This window comes from Etheostoma cragini, chromosome 4 (assembly GCF_013103735.1).
Source record: "Etheostoma cragini isolate CJK2018 chromosome 4, CSU_Ecrag_1.0, whole genome shotgun sequence".
NCBI classification, from domain to species: domain Eukaryota; kingdom Metazoa; phylum Chordata; class Actinopteri; order Perciformes; family Percidae; genus Etheostoma; species Etheostoma cragini.
Genome location: NC_048410.1, coordinates 18,299,930 through 18,325,260, shown reverse-complemented (window position 1 = coordinate 18,325,260; position 25,331 = coordinate 18,299,930). Strand labels below are relative to the sequence as shown.

Below are 25,331 nucleotides of genomic sequence, written 5' to 3'. Positions count from 1 at the left end.
CAGCGACAGACACCACTACACAAGTGATGACTGAGAGGGATTATTTTTGTATTAGGACAATGTTTTTGTTTTAGAAAAATCCTACTCATTTTGCCTTGAAACTGTTAAGAATGACATGCACAATTAGGTTCGATAAAAGTAATGTGGCTTAAAGGCCAAATTGTTTCTTGCATTTTGTAAGTATACCATTTGGATTGTTTTGTTGATGTTTGGTTAATTAAAAAGAAAAAAATACTCCTTTGGTTATTTCCTTCAAAGCTGCCGATGCATTTCAGCTCAGTTACACTGTTATGTTGTAAGATGAAAACAATGAATGAAAACAACCTGAGAAAAAAAGGAGACATAACTTCAAGTGAACTCTCCCATTTACATGCACACATAAAACTTATTATGTGCAAGGCTTATTTTGTTGAATTATAATTATAATAATTTGTTGAATGATGAACGTTCCCTTTTGCTGGAGGGTTAAAATAAGACCCTTTATCTTAAACATTAGTCAAGTGACAATAGCCAAGTTTCTATTCAATTCTTATGCAAATTTTAAGCAAACCTTTGAATTTTTGCAAAAAAGAAATTTGAATTAGGCGGGTTTCCATAAACTGGTTTATGGTTGACACCATAGGCTACGCATGGCTACAATCACCACCAGTGAAAATAGAAGTAGCAGAAGTTAAGGTTGCTAACTGGAAACAAAGCAAATCACCTTTGCCATCTAATCCATTTATGAGAGAGAATCAGAGGGAAGAGGGAGATCAGCAATTTGGTTTAATTGGGCAGGTTTTAATTGTTCTTTCATGTCAGCGAGTGTTGGCCATGTTTCATGCTGTACGGTAAGGAAGACACGTTATTGAATATTCTGCAAAGGCGTTTCCTCATCCCATTTAGCACATTAACGTTTTCAAAAAAGCGCACCTCAAGCAAGCGCAATTGAAAAGCATATCAAAATATGTGATGGAAACCTGGCTAATGCATCCTTTCCATGTTACTTCTAGTGCGAAGTATTACACACTTTGGACTTGATTTATTCCCACACTGATACAGCCTTATAAAAGTACATAAAAAAAGGTTTAAAGCACTTTATCAGTTTGAAATACTGGCAGAAAAGCAATGCAATTATTCCCGTGACTACCAAAACCCCTCTAAAGTTAGACCCCTGAGTCTGATTTCAATCTCTGTAGATGGTGAATGAAGAGGTCAGGCAGGTTTGGCCAGGGCATAGTAACAATGGGGACCCGGAGGGAGGTGTTGAGACATGTCCAGAAGGCTGGAAAATGTCTACTCTTTTAAAATAGACTCAGTAGTTTTATGTGTCATTTACCAAGATGATAATGTGGAGCCTCTAAAAAATAATTAAATTTTTTTTTAAAACAAAACAAATTAATCTCAACACTATATTGTAATATACTATACTATATTGTAAGTCAATGCAATACGAGCTGAGAGGTATCAACATTTTCTCTTGGCAACTTGCACAGCAACTACAAATTTGTCATAACATTCCCATATTTAACCACCCAAACACGTGAAGCAAGACACGTTTCTAGTTCTGCCAAGATTGAAAATGTTGGAGCACTTTTAAAGTGGCTAAGAGTGAGGCAGTATGGTTTATTATCCAGTCTAAGGGGGCGGAGCAACATAATCGGGGTTGTACGCTGGCTGGGCTAGGTAGCCTGTGGGTGGGGGTGGAGCGTTGGGCTGAGGCTGCACAGGAGGCTGCAGAGGGTACGCTGGCTGGCCTGGGGTGAATGCAGCCTGGCTGTAAGGCATCGGGTTGGGATGGAAGCCAGGACCGACTGTACACAAAAAGAAAACATGGCAGGATGGCAGGATGAAAGGGCTGAAAATGTTTCAACTGCAACCACAAGTTCAGTTCTGTCAAGCAAAGTAAACATAAATGTTTCATTCCCTTTTTTTTTTTTTACAAAATCCAGACATAACCAAACTTTATTTCAACAGCGATTATCCTACCTCCACTTCCAACTGATGGTATTCTAAAGCACCAAAATTGCATAATGTTTTTTTTAAAGCTACAATGTAATATGTCATTATACTGTGGTAAAGGGCATTTAGTTTTTCTTTTCTTAGTATGCCGGGTTTTTAAGAGAAAACACTATGTAATCATCAACTTAATTTCTGTCCATTCCATGCAAATGCATTTTAAAAACATCAAATCAGTTTGAAGTACACAGACAACTGTTATTTAAAAAAGAAAAAGAGTGTACTAACTTTACTTGGGAAATGAACATTTTCATTTTAAACATTACGAGGAATCTCTGAGAGTGAAGGCTGTCTGAATAAATTCAAACTCGTTGTCTACCACTTTCAGAAAATTAGTTAGTTAGTAGTAGTTTCATCCACATTTAGTCCAATCCAATCATTCACAATTTACCAATGCCTAAAAATCTGCTCACAGTTTATAAAGGCTACTTTTTAATTTGGTGTCTTGTCAACAAATATGTTTTATCATTATTTCTGTTAACAAAATAAATACTGGCAGGGTGTTTTAAAAAAGGGAAGTTGTCACAGGCTGTAGTCACAATCACGCCTGCACCTCTTTGTCTAGGTTATAAATAAATCCACACTCACTGGCTTCCTGATATGTTGGTGGTGGTGCAGCTATGAACGGTTGCCCATGGTAGGGTGATGTTGGCATGTGTTGAGCTCCGTAGCCCTGGGTCATCGGCTGCGCTCCGTAGCCCTGGGGCATGGGCTGGGCTCCATAACCCGGCTGCACTGGTGTGGATTGGTAGGGTTGATACTGGCCCCCCTGGTAGGTCTGAGGATGCCCAGGTGATGCAGTAGGCTGCTGGGGGTACTGCTGAGGAGCCGTGGTGACCACTGTTGTGTGGGTAGTGGTAGTCATCACAGCTGTATGCAAAATCAAGACAGAAACACATTTAAAATACGGATGATAATACATAGGTAGAAGGTCCAATCACAGTCTCAGTTTAAGTAATGGGAAGTTCTGCAGAGCAATGACAAAATGAAGAACTAAATTAAAATAGCTTTGACCAACAAAATCAAATGGTCTGAGCTGATTGTTTGGTATACTGGGAAATAAGGATATGCCGGTAATGCCGGATAACATGGTAAATGAGACCGGCAAGGGTTGACATACCAACTAACAGCAACATAAACTCCACTAAATAACATTCACCATAAGTCACATTGTTTACCAGCATTTATTTCCAAAGCTCCACCACCAATTACACAGAATTACAAAATGGTGTGAACAAAGTATTACACCATTTAGAAAAAAGGAGAAGTGCAGATGTCAAACAGAGAACAGATCTGTTTGTTCTTAAGCAATGCTTAACTACTTAACTAGACTTATTCATGCAACTGTACAAACATGACAGTGACTGTAATTAAACGGAGCTGAAAAACTATTAAGTCAAGCTTCTACAAACTGTCCTGTCCTATGAATGTTACTTTATTTGGTGTCACAAACAAATATTGCATATTACACTGGACAGGGACTCAAGGGTGTATTTCCACTGGGGTAAACGACTGTTTTAGATTAGTGCCAACCAATGTTAGGTTTAGTTTCATTTACACACTAAACTCCATCTTAACGGTTTCTTCTGACTGTCCAGCAGTCAAAATCCAGAAGAGAAATCTTCAGTGAGTCAACTTTAGTTCATTTCTTGTTAGGGCACGATTATCCTCCGGAACAGGCACGTACATGGACAGCTGCCGCCCCCATGGGCGCATAGTAGGTCTGTTTATACTATCTGCTTGGAGGATGGTATAATTTTGGCTTCACACAAATTAAGCTTTGTGAGAAGCAGTGTGTGCTTTTTGGACATTTTTTGCCCTGAGCCATGTTTTTTTAGCCTTCACAAATCACTGAATCTATAATTGAATTCCTAGAAAATATTCTCATAAGAAGAAACTAAAACTGAACATAGTAAAGAATGGGGATGGTTAAGAAGTACCAAGAAAACTAAACATGATTTGGTACACAGCTTTCTTTTTTTTTGTTCCTTATTAGATGCTTGCTAGATTGCTATAAATGTTATATAAATACCCTTGCAGGGATCCTAGTGTATGTAATTAAAGTGTAAATCCTGTGTGTGTGTGTGTGTGTGTGTGTGTGTGTGTGTGTGTGTGTGTGTGTGTGTGTGTGTGTGTGTGTGTGTGTGTGTGTGTGTCAGTCACTCCCCCACCACATGGGAGTGGGAGTCATCATGACCACTTCCTGTAAATGACGTGGCATGGTCTTGAGTTTTCCCTACTGTGGTTGATGTGGAAACAATGAGTCACAAGAGGTGGAGCTCTGACATTCCTGGATGTGATCCCAGCCAGCAACAGCCAAAGTCGGGGGAATCCACATTCTTTTTAGCCTAGTGCTGGCCCTGATAGAGCTGAGTCGCTACATGGAAAAACCTGAACCAGGTGGCTGTAAAAAGCAAACTGAGAGGAATGGCCAGTGTAGTATTGTCAACTCAAGAGTCAATACAAACACACACAGCCCTCAGGCGCTTTACTCCACTGTGGGTACTTTTTAAGGAATTCATAGAAAACACGGTTAATTGTTTACACAAACAGATAAGTGATAAGAGAGTCTAAGTACTGGGATGTGAATCTAGCAGCGAGTTGGAGTACTATAGAGACATAAACGTGAGCTAAATCCACCCTGATGTGACTGGAGAAAACAGGATGCAGGATGTCTTTCTGTGATTGCACAAAGCTCATAAAAAACAAGGCGTGGAAGTCACCATGCCAAGGTTTTTCCCTGGTCATGTGCATTACTACTGTAAACATTTTGTAAAGGTGTCTGTTGCCAACTAAAATTATCAAAATATATAATGAAAACATACTATACTTGCAAAAATAATATTCTGTTTATCCTTTGCATGAGGTTCATTGGCTTTGTCTCAAGATTACTCTAACCTTTAGTAATGAATGACATTTGGGTGACAGAGGCAAAGAAATAATTCCTCCCATATTGTTATGATCTAGATCTGAGATGTAGATGAAACTAGGAAAGACAGAAGCTGGGCTGAAGCAAGGTCATAAAGCTATTGTAAGCTTACTTTGAGAAGTCAAACCTAATGATAGGGGGGCTTTTGCACATGAAGTCTGGTTGAATTCGATTCTGAGGTCTTATCTAAAAAAACCATAAAATTCTTTAAGCATCTGCTTACAGGCCTACAGAACCTGCATATCAGGCAACAAGATGCAAATCCCAACTCTGTAGCACAAACATGAAAATAAAGTGTGTGTTTTTATGTTAATAGTAAGAAGATTAAAGAATACAAAATAATTTAAAATTATAGTATTAGGAATGAGCCCAGCAATTTTCAGTATTTCTGTTATTGTTAACTAATCCCAGTCCGTGGTGCTCAGCAGGAAGCCCCTTGGTTCCCATCTTTAAAAACACTTAACAAATAAATAGTAAACTAAAATTCAGTGTGTTACGTGTCGTCGTCATTTTTGCCAAACTGACATGTTGAATTGGAAGGAGGGCAGTCGGACTCAATGACCAATCTGATTGGTGGAGTGCAAGACCGCGAATGACGAGCGGGATGAGCGTAACTAGAGTCTCTCAAAATCTGATGAAAATCTTTTAAACTGACCTTTGTTGATCTGAAATGAAGACAGATTCAGCAACTGCATGGACTATTTTTGTAAAATATGAGATTGTATTCCGAATGAGCCGCCATTATGGGCTGGTTTTTAAAATTCCAGAGGAACCAGACCCACATGACGCGTTCGTCCAATCAGCTGTAGGTTTAAATTTTTTGGGCAACAACACAGATTAGTACCGCCTGCTGTTATGGAGACGTATTGTGTCTCGCGCACGTGCAGAACGTACACTCAAGTCGACGTCGCTTCGGTGTGTTGCGAGGAACTTTTGTGACCAACTCTGGGAGACTGTCAGTCCTGCTGCCTTTTCTGCCGAAGGTCGGCCGTCGGGTTGGTGCATCAGAGCCTTAATCGTACGCTATATTTAGAATATTTTCACAGCTTTAGCTTGCTGTCAGACAGCCCTTTCTGAAGGGAACTGAAATCGTTACTTATTCTCTCAAATCCACCAGACTCCACTGACAAAAACAGCAACTTTACATTGCAGAAAAAAAAGAGTTGCTCTACCGCTCCCTCTACAACTTAGTTTGTTTATGTTATTTTATGAACATGTTTAGCATAAACAAAACAAATAGCCAACGCTAGCTGCTAGTGTAGGCCTTCATTACGTGCACTGCCTCAGTATGTGTAGGCAGCCAGCCGGGGCCTACTTTATTGTGAATATGACTATTTATTAATACACATCTACATAAATTAGAATGTGTCTTTTAATTTTATATTGCCACACTTGATGACATTTTCATCGAGATGAAACATTTTCCCTTAGCTGTGAGCACAACATACCACAGCTTGTTGCGAGCTAGGGCTTAAATAAACTACATTGCCCTTATTCTTGGTAAATAAGAAACATTTCCCTAAGTGCAATGCTGTGATAGAGGCATGTGTTTACCACACAGGAATAACATATAACATGTAAATAATACATCATGTACATACAAACCGTAGATTTCCACAGAGGGGTTTTTAACCATAAAAGGCTGGATTTTATCACATCTATGGCTTGATTCAGAACATTGAAAATGAACGGGCCCCTAACGGGCGTGACCTTTGGCACAAACTCCAAATAGCAAATATTACTGATGACTATAATGGTTCATCAACATGCGAGATACAGAAGATCACTAAAAAGCCAAGTAAAACACGGCACTGCCTGCAGAATGATAAACACAAATATCAGGAACATCACAGCTCTGGACAGAGTTTACTTCATTGCATAAAGTACCTCTTTGTGTCACATATCCCAGTGATTTTGGGAATGCTCTGTGTCTCAATGTCTGTGTTATTTGTAAGACTATGTCACTGCAGTAACGAAAGTCATGTGGTGGGTGGGACAACAGACCTCAAACAAATCCCCTGATGTACAGTTTTCAAAACCAGACGGACAAATACTCCAACACATTGGAAACCAAGAGTCTGGGTTCTTCCTTATAACAACCCCCCCACCCCAAAAAAAAGAAAATCAGACAATGCATTTTACGTAGGTTGAGAAGCTGCCAACAGACAGTCAGCGACTCGTAAATGTGATACTTGTTGATAGTGTGCAGGGAACCTACGTATATGTGTAGCTACATGTTGCAGAAGCAGCAACACATGACCACATGCTTTTTGACTAAATGTGAATGTATAGAATAATATAAAGTGATAGTAACACCGGTCACTGTTCATTGTTTGTGGGTTAGGAATACGTAGTTACATGTTCGGTCTAAAATTCACAACCCCAAAAATATTTTGTTTAGTTAATAACAGATTAAGAAAACCAGTAACTACTACAATTTAAAAAGCTGGAACCAGTGAATTTATAAAAGGTCACTAATTACAAATTCTTAATATGCCCTTTTTTGTAAATGATTTTCAGTTGAATCTCACAATACTGTTAAAATGATTATTATTATTTATTTATTTATTTAGCATCTTAAATCGTTCATTTAAGGAAAAGAGTCAGGTGGGGTTGAAAGTAGGTGTACGTTTGATTTTCAGGGTTATATTCAGTCTGCAGAGAGAATGCAGCAAATGGTGACATGAAAGTGCCATAAACACTGATGTTGTTGTTTTTTTACATAAAAGATGGCATGAGCTAGTAGTATCAATGAATGGACAATGGGATATCCTAGACTCCTCCATTACAGTATGTGTAATTTCATATTGTGCTACAATATTATACAAAATTTTCTTAAAACCAATTGAGTGACTACTCATGATTAAAATAACAAGATAATGCATCTGTTTTGGCTAATCCGAATAATTAAAATACCTTAAATAGGGCTCGGACGGTTACCGCAGTCACGTGCCACTACCGTTGTGAGGACATCATCACCGCCATCACCACATTCTTTTTTTTTTTTTTACTTTTTGCTTACGGAACAGATATTGTGAGATATGAAAAATAATTAAAGCAATAATCACTGTGTAGTTATCGTCATTATCACCCTCAGTCATCCTCAACTGTCTTCTATCCTAGATTCAAGTTTATGGAGAGAAGTTGCTTGTCACTTCAGTTTTGCACACGAGGATGGACAGTCCATTGAGCTGAGGTGGACGTGGACACATTAACATTAGTGCTGCAGGGTTTACCACTGCACATTAGCCTAGCAGCTAGTGCAGTTTCTGTCTGCTTATTGCTTAATCCCGACTAAACCGCACAGCAATGTCTTGCAAAAAAGTATTTATATATTTTTACTTTATTGAAAATAGAGCTTTCTGGACTGACTGTGGAATAGATCAACGGAGAGGAGAGAAAGCAGAGCGGCCGTAAATGACAGCAAAACACAGCATAGACTCTCACATTGAGCTGAAATGGTACAAACATTGTGCTAAGGGTTAATTCCGATGTTTTTCGGGGGTAACGCCATTCACTTTACCGGCAGCATTGACAACAGATAAAGTCGCTGTGTCTTGAGAAGCTCTAGCTCACTTTACATCATCTTTGGTATCTCTTTTTCTTCTCTCTTCTCCTCACAGTGGCACTCATACACTATTCTCCGTTACTGCTCGCTCTCCTTGCGCGACCACTTGCTTGGACACTGTCGTCACTTCAGGCACCCGGCAATTTTCGCAGTAACTTATGCTAGCTTGCAGGGTTGCGGTATATCACATTACTACGGGAATTTCTTGCTTTTCAACCACTGTAAGAAAAAATCCATACAGTCCCAGCCCTAACCTTAAATATCTTTTACTTCCCTTTGGCACCTATGTAAGTTTTGAGCTCCTGAAACATTAGCCGTGGGGAATATAAGGCGGTCCAAAAAGACTAGCTGTCCGTTCTGCATCTAAAAAGCATAACCAACAACAACAGACAGGTTGACTTGCTAGAAGAGGGATACTTACGTCTTGGCTTGCGGCAAATCTTGTACAGGCAGCAGCAGGGACAAACACAGCAGCTGATGAAGATGATTAAAGTAAAGATGGACCCAGCAACACCAATGGCCATGGGCAATGCTGACATAGAAGTGCCTGAGGAATAGGCACTATATAAAAAAAAAAAAAAAACATTTAAGTTAATATTATCGCCCTGGTACAGAATAATAGACAATAATATTAATTTACTTAGCGCTCATAGCACTAATTATAGTGAACGTCATTAATACACAATATTTGTTATGACAACTATTCATTCTGCAATTCACAAAAAGCATAAATACATGCAGTGTAAAATTACATAAATACAGAATAATACCCAGTTTATAAAATCCTATTCCTTGTTGTCTTTGTAAGCTAAACATTATTTATGAATCTGTTATGTTAAAGGTGACTTCTGCCGCAAGCTGCAGTTGATTCCCACATTATCTTGATGTCGGTGGTCGTACACCGGAAGACACTACTTCCTGTTACTTGACTGTATGATCTTTGCAAAACAAGCTGCAACGACACACCTCTACTGAGGTTACACAGGGACGAGAAACTGTAGTTAGAGGCCATTAACCATCTATTACAGAATAAAAATAGAATACCAGTCTTCTTGTTGATCCTCAAGAAAACGCAAGGAATTTGAATAACAGCAGTATCTCATGAAACAGCTACCGCAGCAAAAACTGCCTTTTTCGCATCTTTGGTATGGGTTGTTATTGAAGGCCAGACAGTCGCGGTCTCCTGCTGAAACAGAGCAAAGAGGAGCAGGAAAGGTTAGCCTCACTAAAGCTCAAGACAAAGCTGTAGTGGTGATGAACTGCCAGAGATGGGTACAATAGGAGTAAACCACAAAGGTATCCTTGCTAATTTTAAGGGGTCACATTTTGGTTTGGTAATTAGGCTAATATTTGTAATGCAGTAATACAACAGTTTTGCAACAAATCCCACATGCATGAAAGTTAAACGGTTATTTTTCTATCAAATGTATAGAGAGGTGTTGATTCAACTCTGGTGCATTTCGTTATTCTGACGTGTATTTTTAATATTTTGTCCACCTTTATTTTTGATCAATGAAGGTTATTGTCGTCTTTACAACGGTAACGGTACTGCAATATGTTATGGATTTTTTTATGAAAAGACTAAACGTAATCTGTATTTAAAATGATCAGATAGACAATAGCTAGGGCATAAAAAATATCAAAACATTGACAACGACCAGTTGAGCCACGTTAAATATCTTGGTGTGTTGACTGAATAATAAAAAAGCTGGACGGGGTGACGGTTGATTTCCAATTTGCAACTTGAAACAAGCTAACCATATTAAAACCACGTTCGGACCAAAAACGGCCACTCTAATAGACAGTCCTGCTAAGTTGCAATGCTAACGTCACTCACATCGCTCGAAATTTCGTTTGAATCCCGGTTTCTAGCTAGCGTTAGCGTTAGCTAACTGAGCATACGTTACTGCAGTAAAAGAAACATGAGAGACAAAGAACAAAACAACGACCGTTTGGAGATTAAAAATTAAAACTCACCAGATACACAAGGGGCCAGGACCGCACATAAAGCGAACACAACAACACTGGGCAGGCCTGACGCCATGGCTACTTCAAGACTCCTCGAGACGACTCTCCTCCGACTGTCAGATATGAACCATGGAAATGAACCGAGGTGCCGCCGCAAAGATCGTCTATACACCTTTGCGTCACTCAGTCATGTCCTGAAACGACGACCCGCCCATGTTCCGGGTAGAGATTTAATGTTTTTACAATACCATTCTATGTATTTGTTTTTTGACTTTTAAATTGTGTCTTGTTATAAAAGTTGAATTACTATTATTATTTTATGAGGACAAAGAGAGGCCGAGGGTCCAATTGAGAATTAAGAAAAGGTTTAATGAAAACAGCATGATGAACATGATAAGACGAAGAATATACGATACAAAACATAAGAACACAGCAGCTGATAGCGGACTTGATCCATAATTCTCCCTGATGTCACATGAGACCGTGCCTGAAATCATCTCCACGTCTCCACGCCCAAATTCATCCCAAATAAGTTGAGGGTGGCTCCTGAAACCAAATCTTTCCCCATTGGTCAGATGTTTTCTGAAGATCAAGTCCCACCCCGAAAGGTAAAGGTAAAGATCTTTTATCATGGTAGTGCCAATTCTATTTAAGTTCACTGGGATATGCATTTCCTTTGTTCGTAGTTAAGTCTGCCCCAGCAGGGGCGGCTCCCAAAAGGCAGGAACAACAGTTACCTGTCCAGTGGGGACAATGCGTTGCCTCATGTGTGCTAAATGATGGATATGACCTAATCAATTCTTGTTTTGATAGAGTTGAGAGTACAGTAGACAGTAAGGTCGGTCTTGACCTTTTCACAAAGACAAATAATGCATATTTTCCTAACCCGGCTGCATCATACATAAACAGAAATACATTGTTTTCAAATCTTTTTTTTAATCTTTTTTTTAATCTTTTTTTTTTTAATTTTTTATATTTTAACACATGCTTTCCATAACTTAACCCTGACTGAAGAAATACATTATGTTGGGAGCTGTGGTGTCCTTTCTCCCTACTTAGCTGGAAAGGAAAATGAGCTGCTGGGCCCCGGTCAACACCCAGTCCTCCCTGTCTCTTGTGCAACTGTAACTCTGTAAATTTAAGTACTTGGGTGGAAGAAGTAGCCTACTCAGAGTTTTTACTTTAGTAATAGAACTAGTAATACCACATTGTAAGTCCACTACATAGTGCATGTGAAAGTGTGAAACCCACAATTATGCACAGATTCTCACTCTGATAATGTGTCCGGACTCTAGAGGACAGTGGTGGAAGAAGTATTCAGATAGTAAAACGACAACTGCTGTTTTCTAAATGCTTTCCCCCATGCATGGTTGTCCAATTATGCATGTTTAATGTACCACACAAACACACACACACACAGCCTATACATATTGAAGACTATCTATGCTGAGCATTTATGATACCTCGGATTGTAAGACTACATTCAGAAAACCCAGAAATGAATTGTATACATGAAATTTGCAGCCAAAGTAATTTGCTTAATTAATTCAGAAGACAATTTGGAGACACTCTGGTGACATGTTTTTGTTTTGCAGGTTTTAAATCTATTTAAAACCATTAGGCTTTAGTTGTTAAGCAAATATCAAAATTGTTAATCCACTCCCTATGTTTGTTCACACTTTCATGGAGCACTGGTAAAATACCACAGTTGTGTCACTATATCCAGAAACAATGGCAATGGGATTTATGACATGAAGAAATGTGTGTTGTAGTACATCTACAGCTAAGGTATTAGTGGTGTCTTTGTTTGTTTATGTTTTTTTGATATCACTACTTATATTGATGAGGGCAGCCCGTAGGCCAGAATGAAAATAAAAATATAACAATTACTATCACAATAACTGAGCGTTATTTATAAAGGTAGAAACTATCACAGGGTTGTTGTATTTTATTTTATTGTTTTTTATCACAGGGTTGGTGGTATGGATAATTATCGGTCTAACAGTAAATCATGATAAAAATGTTGATGATAACAATTAAAGTTTTTATTTAAAATATCATTATTATCGTTGTGGATTACCACGGCGTGGAAACCGTGTGTTAAATCCTTCTCAGCTTCTTCCTAGTCTCCTGAAGTTGCCGCGCAGGCACACTGCGTAGCCTACAACGTGCGTTTCTTGAAGTTGGAATCATGGCGGAAAGAGAAGATGACATCGCGCAGGACATTTATCAGCCCTCAAAGAGGACCAAGTATAAAGCATGGGCATATTTTGGTTATTATAAGAATGCCAAAGGACAGTTGATTGAAGATAGTTATCCTGTCTGCAGAACGTGCAAGAAGAGAGTTGCTGCTAAAGGCATTGAACACACTTTTAAAAATACCGCGATTATATTGAAAACCGTGATCGTTTTGGTCACCATAACCGTGAGGTTAAATTTTCAGACCATTACATCCCTAGTTGTAGGTTGATAGGTTGTACCCAATATGCATGCTACTGGGAGCACATGTTTCTCAACTTTAACTTTGATCCTATTGTTCAAATATTAAAAGCACAGGTGTAAAACTCAAATTTACTTCTTCCATTGTTTGCAAAAATCACACATGAAAACCTATGTGCACATATTAAGTTTTCTCATCAACACAACTTTAAGAACATAGCCTTCATGTACAAAGAACATCTCTGGTTCAATGTCTTGTTTTCAACACCAGAGGTCACATGTGCACAGGAAATCTCTCTGCTCCACCACATCAGCTAGTTAGAATGCACACTACATGAATAAATACATACAAATAAATAACATTTAGAAGAGTGGATTAAAACATAAACAACAAAAACATAAAATACAATACAAAGACAAGATGAGATGGGCTTAAGGCTACATAATTATATTTCGTTAAAATCTTGAAGTAGATCAGCTGTTTAGATAGTTTTCTTACTATTAATGATTTGGATAGACTCACAAAAGTTTCGAAATTTACTTCTGAAGTGAGTAAAAGCTGGCCGCGATTTAGCAAATTTTGCTTCATGGATATGAAATTTCCCTCGTAGAATTAGTAAATTGACAATCCTGTGTAATTTTTAGTTTTTGTGATCGTAGTTAAGAATAACATCTTTTGCTTCTAATATACTTTGGTGATTCTTTTGAATATTTAAATCATTTTCCATTTTTTTCTCCAGAATTCCACAGAGAACCCGTTCTCCCAAAATACATGGATATTAGTTTCTTCTTCAATTTAATCTCAGACTGATCACATGCGTGAGTCACACACCTTTGACGTAATCGAATGACATCTCGCGATACTTCCAAGCGGTATCAGTATTGGAGGCTCTTATAAGCTCTTACACGTCCTCGTCCTTTTCGTTCGTCCTCAGTGCAGGATAACGAAGTAGTCACTTCTTTCACCGTCTTCAAAAACGGGTCGTTTTATTCAGAGTGCAGCATTAGATTAGCTTCGTGGCTGTTATTTGGCCCATTATACTACATTTGAAGCGTGAAGTTTGAAAGAGGTAAGTTTCTAATTTGTCATCATCTCTACTTCTGGGTGTAGCTTCTTAGCTAGCTAATGTCAGCAGCCTTGTTAACATCAACGCTCGGTCACCCGGCATGTTAACGTTTTTGCATGGATCACAAGCGGTGGGGTTGACGTTTAGTCTCACTAGCTAGGGTAAACTATTACGATAGTCAACGTTAAAGACAGACACGTCGTGACTCTTGCTCTCTTAATGTGTTATAACGTTAATCACGAAATGCTTTGCGAGTCAACACGGAACAGCACTTTAAGGGTCAAGGTCTTTATCAACCACAAACAATTCAGTGTGTCTAAACTTGTCAAGGTTGTAATAAGGATAACGTTAAGTTCTTTAGCTAGAAGCTTCTGTCAAAGCCTATGTTATTTTTCTGCTGGTAAAATTATACGGTAAAAGTAAGCACATACTAGGAAATCAGGTTACAAAGGCTGACGGAACACAGCAATACGATCAACATTATCATCCAAATTGGCTATTTAAGTAGCTCTTGAATCTCTCTTTTTTAGTTAGGTTAGTATCACCTAAGTGTTCACTTGAAGTTTTTACCGGCTAGTATCTCTTTTCCTCGAACTTACAGTGTGGAAAGGTGCGGGAGTGGTTACTCTGACTAGAAATGTGTAGACCTGACTTGAACTGTGGGGGTGGTTATGACACAGGGATAGACGTAAGATATGGGATTTTCCTTTCTAAGCATAGACACCTGTTGCAGTGATCCCAGCAGTTTATCCAGTCAAATAAATATGACTAAAGGATACGTGACAGAAACTTGGTAAACTAACATAGTACTAGCACAATTTTTTTTACCCCAATGAGGGCGGGGTATTGTGATAAAACAGCCTAAAGTTTGAGCCTGAAGGTCCATCATTTCTTAAGAAAATATATTAGTTTGAAATAAACACACTGGGGGGTGGAACGGAGCAAACTACATCTGGAAGTTTCTGTGAGGGTGACCTTGTGCTAAAGGTTTCGTAAATGTTATAAAACCTGACAGTGACATCTTTCCTCAGCAAAAAAAGATATCCACTGACCTCAGTGTGAAAAATGTACGTACTCCCAACACCTCTATTGCCTGCACTAAAAGAAGAAGCCGATTACTTAAATGTGAATTATATATGCAGCCCATGATTGAGATAATGTGTGTTAATTAAGCAAGAGTTTGAATGGATTGCTCGTATTTAGGGTAAAATACGAGCCCAGCACATTAAAAGATGTAACTGAACTAAACACACTTTGCACAAGTTTCAATTAAGTTTCAACTGTCTTCTTTAGGACTCTGGACAATCATCATCACCAGGACTGCAATGGATGTGATCATGCGTCGGTGCCCATTCCTGGCTCGTGTGCCCCAGGCTTTTTTCCAGCAATCCAAAAAGTCTATGGTGGTCTACGCCCAGCAATGTCCCATTATGATGGAGCTTGCCGCTAAACCTATGGCTCCATCAATGGCACGTGCCCTCTGCTCCTCCTCTTCCTCCCGTCAGAAGATGGAAGACATCATGTCTGCCAGTGAAGGTGAGGGTGACAAAGAAGTAGAGATGCTTTTTTTTTTTTAGTACTGTACTGTATGTAATATTGTGATGTACTGTATGTAATATTGTTTAAAGATTGTTAGTATCAATCAAAGTCTGAAACTTCTTTTGTCCAGCTGCAGGCCGCAAACAGGAAGGGGATCCTAAGCTGCCAGGTGGCCACCCTATGCCATCCTCAGGCCAGGTGGCTTCCAAATGCCCTTTCCTGGCAGCTGAGATGGGCCAGAAGAACAGCAATGTGGTCCGCCAGGTCGGTGTGGAGTTCCAAGAGGATGTTCAGGAAGTCCGCACTGTTCAGAAAGGTAAGAGTTGTTTAGACATTAGTTAGACTTCCCAGTTTTGGTCCGTCTTTTTGTACATCATTTGATACCATTTTCTTTTTGTCATCTCTCAACCTTTTTGCAGAAGTGTCCACTGCCCAATTGAAGAAGCCGTCCCTGGCCAGTACCATTCAGGGAAGTGGCGGGGAGCAGACTAATCTAATGAAGACCCTCCTGAAACAGCGGCCCAAAGGCGTCTCCCATTTGCTGCAGGACAACCTGCCAGGCAAAAGTAAGTTTTATTTGGGTGCTTTGACAACTTGTTAACATGAAATAGTATAGACACAGAATGCTTGAGAAACTGTGATCATACTAGCAACAATTTCTCTCTCCTAATGAAGTTTACCTACCAAATAGTCACTTTGAAGTGAGCTGAGACTTTCATCATGCTAGGCATTGCTACATCCCTCCCAATGCAAGCCACATTAAGCAAGCTTTGCCTTCCTGTTCTGTTACAGTGTCCCGCTACCAATACGATCTCTTTTTTGAGAAAAAGATAGAAGAGAAAAAAAGTGACCACACATACCGTGTGTTCAAGACTGTGAATCGTCTGGCCAACGAGTTCCCCATGGCCGAAGACTTCACCGGTTCTTTAGAGGCCAAGAGGGAGGTGTCCGTTTGGTGCAGCAACGACTACCTAGGCATGAGTCGACACCCACGGGTCGTGCAATCCATTGTGTGAGTAATGGGGGAGTTATGTGTGTGAGGGGGAAAAACACCTGATTCAGTCCCATGGGTTTAGATGTGTTTACAGGTAATGAGACAAATGTTTTTCTTGGCTGTCCACGTCTCTTATTGATGCCTTGGTCAGTTAGGAGAGTGAGGGAAAAAAGATGAGACACTGCACATAATTGAATACAACCTGACACCGATGGGTGATTCAGTCCATTGTTTGTGGGAGTGTTAGTTGGCCATAGGTTACACCTCAACCTCTGGGGTGGGGATGTTTTTCTTCTTTTCTTTTCAGCTTGTTAGAGCTTGCCCAGCTCTCTTACCCCGTACAGCTGAATTCCCTTGAACCAAGGTGTCACTTACTACCCAGCAACTCTCCTGCTTAATTATTTACTTATTTAATTTGTTGTAGTCGTAACCCTCCTTAAGCTTCCCTCTGACACACATTTTCTGAGCAGCTTCAAAAAACAAACAAAAAAACAAATGTATTGTTTTTTTTTCTCTGTTTCTAGGGATACTCTGAGAAAGTATGGTTCAGGTGCAGGCGGCACCAGGAACATCTCCGGGACCAGTAAGTTCCACGTGGAACTGGAACAAGAACTGGCTGACCTTCACAAGAAGGATGCTGCACTGCTCTTCACCTCCTGCTTTGTTGCCAATGACTCCACCCTCTTCACCCTCGCCAAAATGCTACCTGGTATACAACAATGTTATATACGTCATTAATTCATGTGTGATATCAATGCAACAAATAGAGTTACTTTGATGCAAGCTCTCAGTTTCACGTGTTCTCTCTTCCGCTCTATTTTAGGTTGTGAGATCTACTCTGATGCAGGCAACCACGCCTCAATGATCCAGGGTATCAAGAACAGCGGTGCTAAGAAATTTATTTTCCGCCACAATGACCCCTCCCATCTCCGAGAGCTTCTACAGAAGGGAGACCCCACAAAACCCAAGATTGTGGCCTTTGAGACCGTCCATTCCATGGATGGTTAGTTTGGGATGATCCCTTTACTTTTACTTTTTTTATTCTTTAAACTTGCTTATTACCTGGTTTTTGATTTCTTGAAAAATTATGAATCACTGAGATGGCAGGAATGTTGATTGCACAAACCATTATTTGATTGTTGTCTAGCAAAGGAAATGTAGATGTGGGAGTCAAACTAGAATGACCTATTTTGTGCGGTTACTTCGGCTAATGGCTGAACCTTTCTATCTGTAACACAGGTGCTGTGTGTCCGCTGGAGGAGATGTGCGACGTGGCTCATGAGTTTGGTGCCATCACCTTTGTAGACGAGGTTCACGCCGTGGGCCTGTATGGCGCCCGAGGAGGGGGCATCGGAGACAGGGATGGCATCATGCACAAGATGGATATCATCTCAGGGACACTAGGTCAGCATGTAGTGTCTAATCAAACGAAATACTGAGGTTCTGCTAAGCAGTACGACTTTGAAGCCGTGCCAAAATGTTTTTCAGTCGTTAAATGAACCATTTATAATTGGCATGAATGGCTATTTGTGTAACTATACTTATCTTTATCCTATATTCTTAATGTATATATGTTTATGAATCAGAATAGGGAACTACTTCAAGCAAGTGGGAATCTCTGTTTTGTTGTTATACTCAGGATCAAGCCTCATCCGTGTCAACCAATATGCCAGGGGGCTTAAAGAAGCCAGAGCAGCTCTGTTGCTAGGAGACTGTGGGCTCTTGTTGCACTCTTATTGAATGACTCTTTGCGTCTGTGTGTCACTGTTAAGCTCTGTTCCCAGCAGAGAGCTGTACAGCTCCTGTATTTCCGAATGATCTAGTTTCTGAGATTTTGCATAGACCACTGAGCATAATGTAGTGACTGTCCTGAAATTATATAAATTGTTGTCTGTGGAGCTGTAGCAACAACCCAGATCGAAGAATAACCACCCATGTGTCATATCCTCTTCCAGGCAAGGCCTTCGGCTGTGTGGGCGGCTACATCGCAAGCACTGCAGCTCTGGTGGACACGGTGCGTTCCTACGCCGCTGGTTTCATCTTCACCACCTCTCTGCCACCAATGCTATTAGAAGGAGCCAAAAACTCAATCCAGGTTCTTAAAGGGGAAGAGGGCCGCGCACTGAGACGCAAACACCAGCGCAACGTCAAGCTGCTCAGACAAATGCTGATGGACTCGGGGCTGCCAGTGGTGCACTGCCCCAGCCACATCATCCCAGTCCGGGTAATTTATCATTTCATTTGTGGCCTAATGACATTAAATATGACACGTAATTTCCTTAGTGCGTCTCCCCAATGGCTTCATCCTAATCATCATGTGTGTCTTTTTTTATAATTTTTAGGTATCAGACGCAGAGAAAAACACAGAGGTGTGTGACCTCATGATGAGTCGCCACAACATCTATGTGCAGGCCATCAACTATCCTACCGTTGCACGAGGAGAAGAGCTTCTACGTATCGCTCCAACGCCTCACCACAACCCTGAGATGATGAAATACTTTGTTGGTAAGAACATCTAGTAGTCTTGTTAATGTTTTTCAGTTAAAATACATTTAGTTAAAATAATTAGTTTTGGTCAAAAAGCATCAAAAAGTTGACTGAATTTAATCAGCATGCATGTGGTAACTGCTTGTAGCTTTCTCTCAGTAGTAAAATGTAACTTTACCTCCACTCTTTCCCGTTTTCCCTCCACAGAGAAGCTGGTGCACACATGGAAGGAAGTTGGCCTGGAGCTGAAGCCCCACTCCTCAGCAGAGTGCACGTTCTGCCAGCAGCCGCTGCACTTTGAGGTGATGAGCGATCGTGAAAAGTCGTTCTTCAACGGCCTCAGCCACCCTATCTCAGCCTGCGCATAACACTACTCTCTGCTGCACCTAGACACGGCACATAAACACTCACCACCCATTCCTCTATCACTGTCATAGAATGTATTCATTATCTTTGAGAAGTCCTCCTACACATTATTTTAAATATTCTATGTTCAGATGTTATGTATATTCACCAAATAAAATATGAGAAGGAAAGAAAATGTGTTTGTTTGTTTATATTTATACAAATGCGGATCTTATAAGGAACCATGAATTAGAAAAACAGTGCCATAACCATAAACCTTTCACTGCCTTTTATTCAGCACTTTTAATTCTTTGTGTTGTCCTATAGTAGTCCCTGCACGGAAACATAAATAAAACTAATTATAAGTGTTCAGATTGTCCTTCTGCTGACATAATTAAAAATTCTAAAATAGGCTAATCATGCTATAACTGAGCAATTAAATTGTATTTATGTGTTGTGAATTGAATGGACAGGTTAACATTGACTTACATGGTTCTGAGGCTCAGAGGTTAAACGCTTACAAAACACTTTTGTAAAGGTATCAATAACTGGGTCGCAACAAGAGAAAACCTAATCTTTGTTGTACTATTGGAGGTGTTGGTAACATTATTAATCCACTGACCTGCTTGTGACAAATGTAGGACATTGGTTGTTTTTCTGCTCACTACTGATAAACCCTGGAAAAGACAATACTATCACTGCAATTTGTAGCAAATAAGCACTAAAACCTTCACATTGTAATGGGGGTCGGCTGGCAAACTATGTATTATTGCATAATGAACTTTGTTGGTTTGTAAGTTGTGTCCATTGTTGCTTTAAACCTGTTAGGTTTGAATGCAAGTGGCCCTTATTTTAAATTCACTTTTATTTATGCTCAACACAGTTGATCCAAAGTGCTCAACAGAACACACACCGGAAAATGAAAAGAAGGAAACAACAATGATAAAAAGTAATGTTAATGTTTGAAAAATGACTAACATAAGGACAGACAAGGGGTGAGGATTTTTACAATTACTTTGACAAACAAAGAGTAAATAATACGGTTCGCAAATTGTGCCGTTTTATCATGGGAAAGCTTGTGCTGTGGGTGTCTCAGGGGGAAATTCTAACCTGTAAATTAAGATGGAGATTGCGTAAATGTTGTCATAAAACTCAAAGTGACTCTAAGGTCACTAGTTCACAACCATACACGCACACATCCTTAGGGTCCACAGACGCCTCAGAGCCTCTCATAGATAGGTCAAGTTCAGTGTTTTTGCAGAGTTGAAATGATACCACGGTTATGTACACAGACAGGTCCAATCAAATGATTTGGACAAGCCTTGTAGCACTACTATTACCACCACTTTAATTTAAACCGTATGGATAAATGTGAGCATACATGGGCTCTAATTAAAATCTTCCATAGACCGTTAATTCATTTAACTGTCCCAAGTGTTCAAGTGTTGTGTAAGCTACTGTTGCTTCATAAGAGGCAGGACTACACTGAAAATGGAAGAAATGGGTGTAGCTGTTACTGAAGATTGGTGTTTCCACTGCTTTGTGTACATAATAATACTCCCACTTTTGACTCATCGATAAACTTTATACATAAGATCATCACACACACAAACATGTTAAAGGGTATTAATCACTTCATAATGTTGTGAAAATGTATTTCTATATTAACACACATTTGTAATTGAAAAGAAAACTGACACTGAAAAAAGATTGACATGAAGGAATCCTTTTCTTATATGTGCCTGTGTTTTTGTTTTTTAGTGGAACTATTTTCAGTGCCATTGTTTTGTTTTTCAATGCCAAATTTTATGATTGATGCCAACACTTACAGTCACTGGTCTAGCTCTATAAAACACCATCAAAACTGAACAAATTGTCTAAAAAAACAACAACCTAAACCCAAAAATGTCTTACATGTGGCTTAAAAAAGTGACTCCAGTTTTACCATGTCCAGATTTCTGCCATCAATTACATTGTCTTCTTTTTCATATAAGTATATAAGTCATATAAGTATTAACATGCTATTGTGTATGTCAGCTTGGTGTGCAAATCGACTTCAGTAACGTTAGTATGTACAATTGTAAAATGTACATATGTTGGTCTATACAATTTTTAAATGTAAATTCACATATTCAACATTCAAAATTCTTTATTACAGTAATCCCACAACAGGGGAATTCACAATCTTGCAGCGTGTGTGTGTGTGTGTGTGTGTGTATGTGTGCCCATGTGGTCTACTGGGACTGTGGCATCTCTCCTTGACACAGGTGCAGCAGCCTGTCACTGAAGGAGCTGCTCTTTGCCTTCAGAGGATCCTGCATGCGGTGGGATGAGTTCTCCGTCATGGTGGATAATTATCCACTATGTCCCTGTCTCCAACCACCTCCATGGTGTCAAGGGGGCATCTAAAAACCGAGCTGGCCTTTCCAATCAGCCTGTCATGTCTTATCCTATCTGCCACCTCAATGCCACTGCCCCAGCAGACCACTCCATAGAAAATATCTGATGCCACCACCATGTGATAAAAGGTCCTCAGTAGAGGCCCCTGCACCACAAAGGACCTCAGTGTCCTAAGCAGGTACAGGCTGCTCTGGCTGTTGTGTGTTCAGTCCATTCCAGTTTATTGATCAGGTGAACTAGACTCGACTGATATGTCAGTATATGCTTAATTTCTTCAGACGCCTGAGGGATATCTGTGTATCCCCTCAAATACTGAGCACGAGCTATAAAATCAACACAAACAGGACAAAAGGCCATGCAAGGAGTGGTTTGTTCGGCATGTGCTTAACAACCTTATTCACCACCATTTCCATGACTACTGGTTCCTGCTTGCCTTCCAAACTCTCACGGTCCATACAAAAGAAAGTAAGTACCAGTGAAACCTTCACTGGAGTCTCATATTTCTCACATTGAATGATTCCGCTTATCTGCTTGATAAAAGATTCTGAATGGCACTTAGGAAACCTCAAAATGAGAAACACACATCCATTTAGACAAAAACAACACCCAATATGGGTATTGGTAACATCCGGCCAATATCTCACCTAATAATATGTGAGTTTGTTATAGAAGACAGTCAATTATTGCAAATAATGTATGTTTTGCATGTATTATATAACGAATGTATAATTAAATCCTTACAAAAATCATAATTTTAACATCATACAACAGCATCATTAAAAGAATATATTGGCAACATAAAAATAAATGAACCAAGGAAATATGAAATCATAAACTACCCAGCAAAAATATTATATATCTATACGTCTGTGGCAACATCCTGGGACAAACCAGGGCACATTTCTCCTTCACAGGCCACCTTGTCTGCGCCACCTTGTTGTCATTACCACACCCATGACCATGGTGCTTCTCAACCTTGAAAAGAATGAAAACGTTTCTCAGAAACACCGTGACCCAGGAGAGGCTGAATGCTGTGGCCACGCTGTCCATGGAACAGAGAGTTGTTACTGAGATGTCTGACATTAATCAGAGAGTCATTGAGACATATGCTGGTCAGAAGGAAAGGAGAGCAAAATGTATGTTAATATAAATAGTCAACGTGCTTTTGGTAGTGGGTGGGAGGATAGAGTTAGAAAAAAAACTCTTAAATTCAAAAATTTGTCTCAAAAATTTGTAACTTGAATCTTGTATCACATTGTCTTGCTCTTCTTAATTACAAAATACATAGTTGTTAAAACAAAGTAGTGCAGGTTGTTTTGCCCAGTTTAAAAGTATTTTAAAATGTAAGGAGTAGAAAGTACACATTGTGTGAAAATGTAAGGAATGGAAGTAAAATGTGTGCTGTAAAATAATTACTCCAGTAAAGTATAGATACCCCAAAGTTCTGCTTAAGTAAAATAACAAAGTACTTGTACATTTCTTGACATCTCTGTGCCTGTATGTGGTGAAAAAGTTCCAAAAGGAACTTAAAATCCTGATCCTCAAGTAGCATGGCCAGGGCTCCTGCTTCTCAGATAGTATTGGGGTCAAAGTCACTTGAGTCTCTCAAAACAGCAAATGAGATTATCTCTGTGCTCAAAAAAAGGGTTGATAATGCTGTAGCAATGGATTCAGCTGTAGCTGACTGCAGAGGGATGAACTCAAAAAGGGTTTCCTGCTCATTGCTCCACAAAATGTCTATTATCCTGGACACTTTTTTGTCACCTCTTGAGTATGGCTTCTAATGCCAATCCTCTATCCTTCATCTAGTTGTTGAGCAATGCTAACTTTGCCCAAATTCTTAGCTTCATGCTATTATCAAGATGTCTGTCTACTTTGATGACGTTTGTATTTTTCAGAGAAATGTTTCATGTTGACTCTTATGCCCGATGTTGTCCACAAAACCTCAGTGCCGGCACTTTGAAATAAAAGACAGGGAAAGCAAAAAGAGGACTTGCTAACATCACATCCAGCCAGCCAGCCAACTCCGTTTCGCATAACAAGAGGTCACTGGCCTCAGCCTGCTGCTGGATTTGTAAATTGGGTTGGTCTGGTCCAAAATCCTTCATCCCCTTTGATTCTTCCAGCGAACGCTGTTTCAGCGAAAGTTATTTTTGTAAATCAGTGACAGAATTGGGTTGAACTGCTGCCATTATCTCTACCAAAGTGATCTGTGTCACTGGGTGAGTTGTCAGCAAGATTTTGGACGGAGTGACGGTATCGCCTGCCAACACAGTCTCACGGCAGTTTGTGAAATGGTCACGTCATTTAATCTATTTGATTTGTGAACACAAACACGTTCATCTAATTTTTTCATGTTGGTCAGCACAGTTTTTATATCAACAACTGCACCGCTGTATACAGCGGGACAGGTTGGGTTTGGGAAAAGAAGTACGGGACAGTTGGGTTTAGTAACAGTAGAAAGCGGTGGTGGAGTTTAGGGAATTTGACACGCAGGACACGACCTAGTTACAATTGTTCACTTAGCTATCACTCAAGTACGTTAAGTCACTAAAACTGGTAATATGAAATATTAAAGAGATCTTTCAAAGGGGTTTATGTTCTATGTTTTTTGTTTTGTTTTGTTTTTAAGTAGGTCAAGTGTTTAATGCATGGGCCCAAAATCGACTACAGTTAGCCCCATGTTATACTCCTTGAAGCCCACGCCTTCAAATGTGTGACGAGTTTTTTTACTTAATCCACAGTGGCTGAATGTATTTTTAACATTCATGTTGCATTTGAAACATCCTAGTCCTTCCGTGTCATTTGTCATTTAGATTGAGGAGCAAAAGATGAAATGTCTGATTGAAAGATGTCTGACTGGACACTTGATCAAAATGCAGTTTTGTAAAAATCGGAACTGAGTATTTTAAATCACATTTCCCCAAGTAACGCAACGCACCTCAAAAAATGTTGGTCAGGTTATCTTATTCCATCTCAGTCTTAACTGAATGAATACTATTCACTCTGAAAAACATATTCCTTCAGGTATGGAGTTATAAATAGAAAAAGCCATACTTACACTCACAAAGGGTTAAGTTTAATGTATAATTTGTCCTCCTTAAACTGTATATTAGCTGGTTATGCTATGACTACCTGATCATTATTACTACATAGTTACTACCTAGTTGATTGCACTTAAAATATTTCCTTGCAACCGATTTACACAATATTAAGGTGTTCGGTTTTAGTTAGCTTAAGCTGCTAACCAACCACCCAAGACCAGCCCTGAAAAGTTTTTCTTCTGGTTGTCTCAAAGATATTGAAGTCCGAAATGAACCAGACAGCACAACTGATTGAAGGCCAATGTCTGTTAGAGCTGTACAGAACAGAAAGGTCTTTTCAGAAAGGTAATTTCCTCATGAGAGAGCACCAAGTTGTGTGATGAACAGACAACAATTGACTGGTTTAACAGCCTTCATGAACAACAGGTAGACACACACACACACACACACCACACACACACGAGACACACACACACACACACACAGACACACAAACACAGACATACACACACACATTCCGTGGAGACAATATTTTGTATTCATGAAATCTCTG

At 39.6% G+C, this 25,331-nt stretch overlaps 2 protein-coding genes and 1 long non-coding RNA gene across 6 annotated transcripts; 2 read left to right on the top strand and 1 right to left on the bottom strand.

The window, feature by feature from the left end:
• Positions 1–1,062: 1,062 nt before the first annotated feature.
• LOC117943044 (protein shisa-5-like) lies at positions 1,063–10,719 on the bottom strand. The gene is made up of 5 exons (XM_034868936.1): positions 10,473–10,719; positions 9,540–9,681; positions 8,917–9,056; positions 2,587–2,868; positions 1,063–1,793 (listed from the first exon to the last, which is right to left on the bottom strand). Exons 1-5 carry the CDS (start codon positions 10,537–10,539, stop codon positions 1,618–1,620), a joined length of 807 nt encoding a protein of 268 aa, XP_034724827.1. The 5' UTR covers positions 10,540–10,719; the 3' UTR covers positions 1,063–1,617.
• Positions 5,668–24,979, top strand: LOC117943054. Its single transcript, XR_004656276.1, has 3 exons — positions 5,668–5,945; positions 7,282–7,287; positions 24,969–24,979. It is a non-coding gene; the product is annotated as an uncharacterized LOC117943054 (long non-coding RNA).
• Positions 13,768–19,513, top strand: alas1 (aminolevulinate, delta-, synthase 1). 4 transcript variants are annotated; one of them, XM_034868920.1, is made up of 11 exons: positions 13,768–13,972; positions 15,263–15,505; positions 15,642–15,824; positions 15,928–16,074; positions 16,301–16,520; positions 17,027–17,211; positions 17,326–17,505; positions 17,742–17,906; positions 18,458–18,726; positions 18,845–19,007; positions 19,197–19,513. In XM_034868920.1, exons 2-11 carry the CDS (start codon positions 15,295–15,297, stop codon positions 19,355–19,357), a joined length of 1,884 nt encoding a protein of 627 aa, XP_034724811.1. In that variant the 5' UTR covers positions 13,768–13,972; positions 15,263–15,294; the 3' UTR covers positions 19,358–19,513. The 4 variants fall into 4 exon arrangements, with proteins under 4 accessions (XP_034724811.1, XP_034724812.1, XP_034724813.1 ...); XM_034868921.1 differs by having other exon boundaries at positions 15,645–15,824; positions 19,197–19,360; XM_034868922.1 differs by having other exon boundaries at positions 15,928–16,035; positions 19,197–19,360.
• Positions 24,980–25,331: the final 352 nt, after the last annotated feature.

What these genes read in the sequence shown, in the direction of transcription:
- LOC117943044 (XM_034868936.1), bottom strand. Translation starts at nt 10,539, where the DNA reads ATGGCGTCAGGCCTGCCCAGTGTTGTTGTGTTCGCTTTATGTGCGGTC. An exon ending in CCTGGCCCCTTGTGTATCTG is followed by an intron (nt 9,682 to 10,472) that starts GTGAGTTTTAAT and finishes GCTCTGTTTCAG; the next exon opens with CAGGAGACCGCGACTGTCTG. An exon ending in GATTTGCCGCAAGCCAAGAC is followed by an intron (nt 2,869 to 8,916) that starts GTAAGTATCCCT and finishes TTTTGCATACAG; the next exon opens with CTGTGATGACTACCACTACC.
- alas1 (XM_034868920.1), top strand. Translation starts at nt 15,295, where the DNA reads ATGGATGTGATCATGCGTCGGTGCCCATTCCTGGCTCGTGTGCCCCAG. An exon ending in GACCGTCCATTCCATGGATG is followed by an intron (nt 17,506 to 17,741) that starts GTTAGTTTGGGA and finishes TCTGTAACACAG; the next exon opens with GTGCTGTGTGTCCGCTGGAG. An exon ending in GCCACATCATCCCAGTCCGG is followed by an intron (nt 18,727 to 18,844) that starts GTAATTTATCAT and finishes TATAATTTTTAG; the next exon opens with GTATCAGACGCAGAGAAAAA.